The following is a 9,422-nucleotide window of genomic DNA, read 5'->3' on the forward strand; positions in this document are numbered from 1 at the left end:
CTCAATCTGGTACTTCAGACTTGCAAAGAGTTGTTACCAGATCTATCTACAGATTAGAACAATTTGAGAAAACATTCCTGGTTCTTCCCTTCCTCTTATTTTGGGCCACTTGGGTCTGTTCGGATCATATAATCCCGAAAATCATTTATTTGCTCAAAGACGGGTTCCTAGAAGAGCATTAGTGAGACCGCCCCGATGTTTTGCGACCAGATGGTAGTGCCCATCGGCCTCGGGACGCTAGAAGGATCATCGTTCCAGACTTTAGACACTAATTCTCATCAAGTGCAGTAGCAGGAGAATTCAAATTTCTCAAAATGGCGGCAGGTTTGTGTCTGTTTCTTACCCATTTACTTACGAGTAACTCAGTTTTTTTTTTTTTTTTTATATTTGACAGGAATTGAATTAATTAAATACAAACAGAGATTAATGGAGTTGTACATTAATCACCTCCAACCCACCAAAACTGATCTCTACCATGTACAGAAAAAATTACTTCGTTAGATGAGATTTCCTAGGAACGAACTCAGAACATTTCTTGCCCTTGGAAAGTCATAACTTGAAACAGATAACTGAGCAATTTTTCTTCTCCTTGAATAGCACTTTTTTTTTTCTTTTTTCTGGTTTACTGCTGTTCTCTCCTATGAGAAAGATCTCCTTTTTAAAAGGACATAGATATATTTTTCAAAATAATAAAGGGAGTCCTTGTAATTGGAGTGAGTTGGGTTTTCTCCAACTGGGGATCAGGGACTCCCTTTATGCTACTTACACAGTAAGTGATGATTTAGTAGTGACGTAACTCTTTTGAGCAAGTTTCAAGTCACAGATCTGGCTGACCTTGAAGAGAGAAACGTAGATGTTGGGGTGAAAGAGGTAAGAGGTTTATCTCCTCCGTTTTCTCTGTTACAAGCAATTAATTAATTTCTGCATACAATTCGCATATTTGCTTCTTCTTTTTTATATAAGTGTGTTTCTTTACTTCTTTTACAGGGTTTGGATATTCTAAAGGCTTCTTTACAATCCGGAACAGTTCTAACTGATGTGTTTATGGGAAGAGAAGCTTGTCCTGGTGAGAATCTTTCTGATATTTAAAAGGAGACTTTTACATGTAATTTGTATCCAGCTATCTTTTATCTCTATCGGTTTGGTGGTTTTTTGGAAGTTTTCAAATTTTATTTTCCTTTTCACCCTTTTATGAGCGAGAAGAAGCAAGAGAAGAGGAGGCTAGGGCGTCAAAAGCAACAATGAAAATAAAATCAAAGGGTGAGGCTTAGGATTTTGCATTTACTTGTTTTACTTAAGAGCGAATGAAAGTGAATTACGGGGGAAGGAGCTACTATCATCGCTTCTTGACTTCAAGGTCTCCTTCCTTCTGTAGACTGAACAAGGACTGCGGTAAGGGCTCGCTCGAGCGGATCTCCCAAACTCAATAACCCCTGCAAACACTTTTCTTAATACCTATATGATTTGTCCCAACTCGCATAGTCTTAAGTTTTGAAAACTAAAACGATACTGATGACCTTTTTACTACTCTCGCGCGAAAGTTAAATCTCAGTCATTTCTCGGATACAGCAGAGCAGGTGTCGTCTTTCAGAAAAGGAAATGCCTCCACTGAAGTCTTTGCAGCAAGAATATCCGGCCATCGACGCTAGATTCCTTCATTTTTGTACTTCCCGCGGTATAATTTCAGGTTTTCTTCCGCCTCTTCAGTCTTCCAGCTTTAGTGTTTTGTAGTCTCTCATTCACCTTCGCAAGAACGTATATAGATAGAAGCTACATTCGTAAAGCAATAGATGATGCTTCCTAAATTAAGATGGCAGTGTGCGGACTGGAATCAATTTCATGTGACCTCTGTCAAATACCAATTACTTTTTCTATGGTTAAATAATGGAATTGAAGTCGAAACCTCCTGCAAATTTGATATGGAAGTTAGTTTCCGCCCACGAAATAATATATCGTGCCTGCTCCAATTGGTTAAGGATTTTGTAGAATTATTTTACGATGCCCCTGAGGTCGATCTGTAATCCAGCTTTGGGGATGGTTTGCCTCCATGTTATTAATGCCCGTGCGCGTCATTGATCTGCTTATCTTATATATATTGCAGTGAGTGACACTAGAAAAATAAGTTTGAAGAAGGTGAGAGAATTGAAGTATCTAACTGTATTTTTCAGTGTCAACTCATTGCATTTTAGTGGGTCTAAGCAATTGAATCTGCTAAATAGGTTTTTTTATTTTATTTGAAGGAATGCTACATAGGTATATTGATACTTTATTCTCAAAGACAACAAGTTCTTGTCATCCTCTTTGGAAATATATGTCATACTCTCGGTTTTCCGTGTTGTGCAGTGGAGGACTTTCTAATCCATGACCTGAACGAGTTAGTTGCCTTTGCAGAGCAGGATCCTGACTCAGAGGATCTGAAGAAGGTTAATACTTGCATCCGTTTTTTTCTCTGTTGTGATTCCACTAATATGGCTTCATACTGTAGCTGAGAGCGTTTATGCAACTTCTAGTTCCCCTGTGATGGTAGAGCTCTTTGTCAGCAGTTAACTTCCTACTTATCAATGAGTGAGAAAACCAGCTGCATTTGATTTTGAATACTCCTTCCTCTGATGTTGGTCTTTGTTGTTTTCTCTTCTCCTGTTGTGTTGTTTGATAAATTTCACCTGAAATTAGTGAGAACTATTATATGGTTTTCATTAAACTAATTTTAGACCATTGAGTAGGGGATCTTGCTGGTTCTCTCCTACATTGATGGTCAGCATCAATCCTGGCGGAATGGACTAGAGTTGCTACAGGATGCTGAACGGAATAATCTTGTTCTCTCCACTGGTTGTGACGGGTATTTATGAGAATGAAATCTTTTACACTTTACTGGCAATACCTAGTCTTTACTGATCATAAAATAATGCTTTGGATGGTGGAAAGGATTGATTTCCTTCTCCAGGGAGGACTTCATGAAGGACAGTTGACAGAACTAGTTGGATCATCATCTTCGGGTAAAACACAAGTAAGTGAAACAATTCCGGAAATTGGTAGCTATATAAGGAGATTAGTGTCATGCAAAGTGTCTAGGCTGAGTGTGCTCATGAATGATGACGCTGCCACTTATTCTCATCTCTTCCACAGTATCTATAAAAACCTGAGAAATGGATTGTTTCTCCTTAAATGAAAATTTTGTAGTACTTTTGCAATTGTTGATCGGGATTAATGAGAAAAACTATGCCAATTTATGGTGAATTCTGAAAAATCTTAATAACATGCTGATTTATCTGTCTGACTCTGCAGGTTTGCTTGCAGGCAGCATCAAATATTGCTGTTAAGTACATGGGCACTGTCATGTTCCTAGACTCATGTAACTCATTTTCTGCCAAACATATTGCGCATCTAATTAGTCCGCTTTTGACTACCAGAAGTAAAGAGGTCCAAACCCTGCCTTTAGATTGATTAACAGCTTTGCTGCTTTATGTCTGCCTGATGTGTTGTGTAGCTTCTCTAAGCTAAGGTTCTGTACTGGTAGTATCTCACATGCGTTCTTTTCCTCTGTCAATGTCTTTTTCCTTTACTATTCCAAGGTTGTAGGTGAAGGAGAGAAGCCTCCAGAGAGCTATGAGTAAGATATTGTGCCAATCGGTGTTTGATATCTTCACTCTATTGCATGAACTGAATCAGCTCGATACTTTATTGAGAAGCGAGGTTTTCGTCCACACAAAGCTCTCAATTTTATTTTTCTATTAGTGAAAACCTATTTTTTATCAACAAGAACATTTCTTCAGGTTAAGAGCAAAGAAGGAAAGATGCATCTCCTAATCATTGATTCAGTATCTTCACTCATAACACCTGTCCTTGGAGGCAGAGATTCAAATGGTATTTCGTTTATAACTTGTTGTGAAACTCTGTCCTTTGTTGAAAAGTAACTCCCAATTTTATTATCATGTTCTGAATTTTGACTATCTGATGTAGGCATCATTTGTTTCATGAACATTCCTAGGCCCACTGACAACATTTCTGTGTACAGTAAGAGGATCAGTTGATCTGGTTGACCTACTAAAAATTTGACATGCATGACTAAGGAATACTAATCACGATTGACACAAATGCAAAGAGAATCCAATTTAACAACAAAACTCTAGTCTCTATACTGTTTATTGGATGATCTTTATGTTTGTGTACAAAGATGAAGAGATGGGCCTATATGAATGAGCTAAATTTTCTGTTTTAGTTCCTTGTTACCAGTATTAATCTCTGGTTATGATATTTATGGTGTAGGAAAAGCATTGTTCTGTGCTCACTACTGATGGTGTGTCTGTGCCAATAGGATAGGGAAAAAAATGTTCAGCGCAAAGTTCTCCTCTCTTTTGTGCCGTTTTTTATGACAGGGAGGTTTTCCATTTGATTCCTCTTGATTACTCTTGCCTTTCAAAAATGTTAAAAAGGATAAAAACATGAGTTTCTTATTGTTTCAGTATGAAACTATGGAAAAATAAACCAAGAAGTGTTAAAGTTGTTCTTTGTCACTAACCTCTTACTTTAACATTATTTTCTATTATTTAAAAAAATTGTTTTGTTTCTAGTATAGGCACATAACTCTACACAATGATTTTTCCTGTTGTTTCTTATGGTGGCATAAACACAAAAAAACTGGTGAAAAGGAATTTTTTCCAATAGAAAATTTCCAATGACAAAATTAGTCAAAGAAAAAATAATTTTCCTATAATTTTCTTTTTCTATAGTGGCATAAACAGTTCATAAGACTCATGTTGCTTTTTACTTGAGAATATTGAACTCGCCAAGAGCTCTTTTTCCTGGTCTGTAAAGTTACCTTTCTTTGAAATTCCTGTGTGGGTTTTATTATCATAGCATGAAATAGAATGGAGGGTCTAATGCTGAAATACATAACACTGTGATGTGTCAAGTTGGATGAGAACCCCCTGATGTTGTTTACCTTTCAGTTTATGGAAATATTTTACGCCATCTTTCATAAGATGAGTTGATGCCTGACCTTATGAATACAAATTTATAGCATTTACCAACTTCCTGTGGATAGACTCACATCCTTGATAGTATTAACACTTTTGTTGTGTCATAGTACCACATCACATGAAATTAGCATTCATCTTTCTCATGGGAAAAATGCAGGGCACTCTTTGATGACTTCTGCTGGATTTCTTCTAAAGAAGTTAGCAAATGAACACAACCTCTCTGTATTGGTAAGTGCCCTCTTGAGCTCTAATGTCACTGGATCCAAACATTTACTTAACTTTTAAGTTTCTTTTCCAGACTTGTACTATAAACAAATTAATAGCTGTTACATGTCTAACTTTGTGGAACTCTCCTAGTGATCCACTAGTTGAAGTGGTTGTGTCAAGCATGGGTCAAGCATGGGCCAAGCATGAGCCTTTTTATGATATCTTATCTAACTTGCTGATCTTGGGTTTATTTGTCATTTCAAGAACTCTCGGACATCTGATGGTTCCGAACAGGTGGTTCACGGTGGAGAAATTCTCGTTGTTTGCCTTCAAACTTTTTTTTTTTGGAGGGTTCTTTTAACTGGGATGTAATCTTTCAATAGACAGTGGCTTTCACCCATAAAAAAACAGTTGTCATACCCTTCGTGTCATTGAGCCACTGGTTCCTGTGAATTAGCTGGATCCATGCATCATTAGTGAAAAACTGTCAAGCCGTTTTTTCTTCCATTGGTGCGCTCATGCAGCTAAGAGAACTTGAGCCCTGAGAAGATACATGAAATTTTCTTTTGGTTAAAAGAAGATTAAATTGTGGGTAACAGCGATGTTACTGAAGGGATCCATTATCTGATTTCCCGAAGGCTGCACACCTATGTTCTCGGGTCGGTGATATTATTGAAACCTTTGTTGTGTTTTCAGGAATTGGTTTATTTAGTTCTCAGGAATTGCTCTGCAGCTTAAGCAGAGCTGAACTCTTTACTGTTTTTTTTTTTTTTTTTTTTTGTTGCTGTCAGCATTGAATATTCGTTTTTACCATTTCTCCTGTTAGGTTAAAATAGAGGAACCTTTGGTTTCAGGTTAGTGATAGGGAAGTCCTCGACTGTTGACAGGACACCCATCATAATCGTTGGTGACGACACTGTCATTTCAACTCGTCTTGTTGCAATGAAGCTGCCGAAAGTTTTTGTCCGTACTAACAAAAAATAACTTATTGCTTGTCTGCTCATTATAATACTTTACTTCCATTTTCAGGTGACCAATCACACGGTTGGGGGCGAGAGAGGAATCCCGAAACCAGCCCTTGGGGAGAGCTGGAAGAGCATTCCACACGTGCGGTTAATGCTCTCGCGGGAATCTGGGAGTTCCAGTCGCAAAGTTTCGGTATTGAAGCACCCATCAGTGGTTTGTTCCTACTAATCTCATTCTCATCATGTGAATCTCTCTTGCTATGTTGATTGCAGAAGTTGCCGGAACCCATTTCTTTAACCCCGTCATCCCGCACTGAAGTTGTAAAAAAAAATTTCTTGTGATTCTCAGGCAAGTGGTGTGTCTGCGTACTTTGAACTGTTCACCTGAACCTGCCTTTCATATCTGGGACTTGGTAGACAGGGGGCGACGGGGGGCGACTGCCTATCTTGGGAGAAGATGGATCCGTGATGGTTATTCCTAGTAGGAGGTGAAACCAGCGGCTAACATGGTAGCAGGCTGCACCTTGGCTTTTTGTATCACGGGGAGAAGAGTCTGAGAAAACGAGGAAAGTGCAGTGCAACAAAAGACGAAAAGGTTTCAATTTTTTGCAGAACCGAACAAAAATTCTGTAAGTGCATTACCTCACGTTTTTTAGAACTTGGAATTAGATGACTACTTGAGGAGTGTCGGTATACTATAAACGCATCGGAATTCATTGGGTAAATGACAAAGATATCTTTTGATGAAACATCTCCATAACGCTTCTGAGGAAGATTTCGGATTAGAACAGCAAGGTTTTTCTTTGTTTAATCCTAGTTTAGAGGCAAGTCCTCATGTTTCGAGAGTTTAGGATTCAGGCCTTGTTAGTATCTCTTCTCATTTGACGGTCAGCCACCGGTTTCCGTAAAAAAACGCAAAATATCTCGCCACAGAAACCGAAAGTATGGGGGGCGGGGGGGTGGTGAGATGTCGTCTGGACTGGAGTACCTTCTGGCTGTCTTTACTCTCCTTGGCCGTATCTTCAGACAGACAAATACAGGACACACCTCCATTTCCTCATTTTTTATACCAAAAAAGTTTAAGGCAAATTAGGGAGCGACCAAATGGACACAACTCTACCTTTCGACGCAAAAGCGTTTCTGTCATCTTTCTTCATATTGCACTCAAGCGTCTAGACTCTACAGAGTTTGGACATAGAAATAATGTCCTGTTAGCTTTTGTCCAATTCTGGGTTTACGAGCCAGACGTTTCTGGAATACTGTATCTGAAAGATGAAAACAGAAGGTGGGTTTCGATCTGCTACAGTCTTCTACATGAACCGATTTCGATTTTAGGTTGCTGCTACGACTCTGAAACGCTGTTAGATGGAGCTCATAAACCATAAAGCGGTTGGGATTTCTTTTTATGGTTTTCCTGGTGCGTCTCGGCGTAGACAGAGAACTGCGGTGAACAGGAAAAAATTGAAGAAAAGAGGACGTGGAGGTGACTGTGGTCCCGTGGCTCTGTACAGAACATGTTGACTGGGGGCGGCGGGTGGTTGCCCGTCGCCGACAGGCCGGAGAGTGGGGGTCGTTGGAGGGGACGGTTCGGAGGTCCGGGGGAGGACCTGGTTGACGTGTCGAAGTAGGGCGCCTGCATGTGCGCCGCGTAGGACCCACGCGTCACGTGAACAATGTTGTCGTCTGGGTCCCACTTGCAGCGACATAGAAAAGCGAAAGAGGGTATCTGATGAATCTCCTCATCTGCTCTCGCCCAATCATCGTTTTCTGACCCCTGCCCCCTCTTCTCCCCTATTTTTTTTACTTCCATCACTTCGTTCCACCCCCACTACCCTCCTCCCCTCACCTCACCAGAGCCTCCTCTCCTCTCTGATAAGTACATCAGCGACTGATCATCATCATGGCAGATTCTTCTGCTTCTTACATACATATGGTACGTTCTCAAACTCCTCCTAGGTTCTTCCTAGGTTCTTCCTTGTTTCTCTCTGTTCGCCGATCTCCCATGCACTTGATCGACCAGTACCACAGAGCTCCTGTTTTATTTCTTCCTCATCTGATGTACACAGGTGCAACATCTGATCGAGAACTGTCTGCTCTTCCATATGACGAAGGAGGAGTGCATGGACGCTCTCTCCAAGCACGCCAACATCAAACCGGTCATCACCTCCACTGGTAATTAATTAAGTCGCGCCTCTTCCTCTTCCTGGTCTGTTTTCGACTTTCCAGTTCCTCTATCGAAGGAAGATCATCAACTGTATCTTGCTTCGCGTCTTCAGTGTGGCAAGAGTTGGAGAAGGAGAACGCCGAGTTCTTCGAAGCTTACACACGCCAAAGGGAAGAGATACTGTCGGAGATGGAGACCAAGGAGAGAATACTCAAGATTCTGTCTGAAACAACCAGGGATCCCGAGGAGTAGAAAGAAAGCCAGCCGCTATAGATGGTAAGGAACGCAGTGGATAGTAGTGTAAAATATGGTGGAGATCAAGGGGCAACAATAATAACCAGTCCAGGAGAGCAACCGTAACCGTCACCGTAAGGTTCGGAAACCTTGCCAAGGAAGGACTCTGTGCACGTGGCAGCACAAGGTTGGATGGTGTATCTCTTCAGATTCTACTACTGACGTGGGAATCATTGTCTTCTTCTCTGTTACAAGTTGTAATTGTTTTCCTCTTCCATGTACTAATTTGTTATTATTTCCTCGATTTCTCATATCATATACCACTCTGAACGATGGCAGGCCGACCCAGTGCAACTATTCCTAATAATCCTAGTTTATTTTGTTTAACTCATTATACAGCGGCGATATAAAAAGTTTTCGAAGGGTCGAGGAGGAAGATAACGAAGGAGAGAGAGACGAGACTGGCTGGTATCGACCTGTGGAAAAGGCGTAGCGGCTGCCGGAGATTGGTCGTTATCTTATGCCGTTTCTGTCTATACTAACGTTAATGGAGGTGTAACCCAATTGAGCTCCCCGCCAGGGTAACTATTCTTGTACATTCTTCTTCGTTTGTTTCAAATCATGGTTGCGTATATCAGTTTGATATCGATCGAAAGGGGCAGCTCGAATTGTCCGCAGAGCTTTCGCTGCTGTGGGGGTCGGGAGGGAAGGGAAGAAAGACTCTTGAAGAGGAGAAAGAAAGAGCGCTGTGGTCCTGGTTATCACGTACCGGTGACAAGCTCACAAAAAAGCCAAAAAGGGCGAATCCTAGGCATGTTAGAACGATGATGAGCTTCCGGGCCGAGAAAACCGAAACTTATCGAAGCTTGCAAG

At 40.7% G+C, this 9,422-nt stretch overlaps 2 protein-coding genes across 10 annotated transcripts; both read left to right on the plus strand.

Annotated features, from left to right (window-relative positions):
- The first annotated feature begins 98 nt into the window (after positions 1–98).
- Positions 99–6,894, plus strand: LOC137936558 (DNA repair protein RAD51 homolog 4). 9 transcript variants are annotated; one of them, XM_068781305.1, is made up of 12 exons: positions 99–870; positions 988–1,066; positions 1,570–1,687; positions 2,344–2,423; positions 2,724–2,839; positions 2,926–3,007; positions 3,286–3,420; positions 3,580–3,693; positions 3,774–3,864; positions 5,137–5,207; positions 6,216–6,365; positions 6,501–6,894. In XM_068781305.1, the coding sequence occupies exons 2-12, from the start codon at positions 1,037–1,039 to the stop codon at positions 6,537–6,539; spliced, it is 1,026 nt and encodes a 341-aa protein (XP_068637406.1). In that variant the 5' UTR covers positions 99–870; positions 988–1,036; the 3' UTR covers positions 6,540–6,894. The 9 variants fall into 9 exon arrangements, with proteins under 9 accessions (XP_068637406.1, XP_068637423.1, XP_068637414.1 ...); XM_068781322.1 differs by having other exon boundaries at positions 1,570–1,675; XM_068781313.1 differs by having other exon boundaries at positions 1,573–1,687.
- Positions 6,895–7,860: 966 nt separating this feature from the next.
- Positions 7,861–8,908, plus strand: LOC137936604 (uncharacterized). The gene is made up of 3 exons (XM_068781388.1): positions 7,861–8,084; positions 8,218–8,323; positions 8,428–8,908. The coding sequence occupies exons 1-3, from the start codon at positions 8,052–8,054 to the stop codon at positions 8,565–8,567; spliced, it is 279 nt and encodes a 92-aa protein (XP_068637489.1). The 5' UTR covers positions 7,861–8,051; the 3' UTR covers positions 8,568–8,908.
- Positions 8,909–9,422: the final 514 nt, after the last annotated feature.

This window comes from Aristolochia californica, unplaced genomic scaffold (genome assembly GCF_029961685.1).
Source record: "Aristolochia californica isolate CCGP_79_NKW_82.1479 unplaced genomic scaffold, dmAriCali1.0.hap1 SCAF_10, whole genome shotgun sequence".
NCBI lineage: Eukaryota > Viridiplantae > Streptophyta > Magnoliopsida > Piperales > Aristolochiaceae > Aristolochia > Aristolochia californica.

Bases quoted from the DNA above. Each gene is read 5' to 3' on its own strand.
- LOC137936604 (XM_068781388.1), top strand. From the start codon at position 8,052: ATGGCAGATTCTTCTGCTTCTTACATACATATG. The intron at 8,085-8,217 runs GTACGTTCTCAA...TGATGTACACAG, and splicing joins CTGCTTCTTACATACATATG to GTGCAACATCTGATCGAGAA. The intron at 8,324-8,427 runs GTAATTAATTAA...TCGCGTCTTCAG, and splicing joins ACCGGTCATCACCTCCACTG to TGTGGCAAGAGTTGGAGAAG.
- LOC137936558 (XM_068781305.1), top strand. From the start codon at position 1,037: ATGTGTTTATGGGAAGAGAAGCTTGTCCTG. The intron at 3,008-3,285 runs GTAAGTGAAACA...CTGACTCTGCAG, and splicing joins CATCTTCGGGTAAAACACAA to GTTTGCTTGCAGGCAGCATC. The intron at 3,694-3,773 runs GTTTTCGTCCAC...ACATTTCTTCAG, and splicing joins ATACTTTATTGAGAAGCGAG to GTTAAGAGCAAAGAAGGAAA.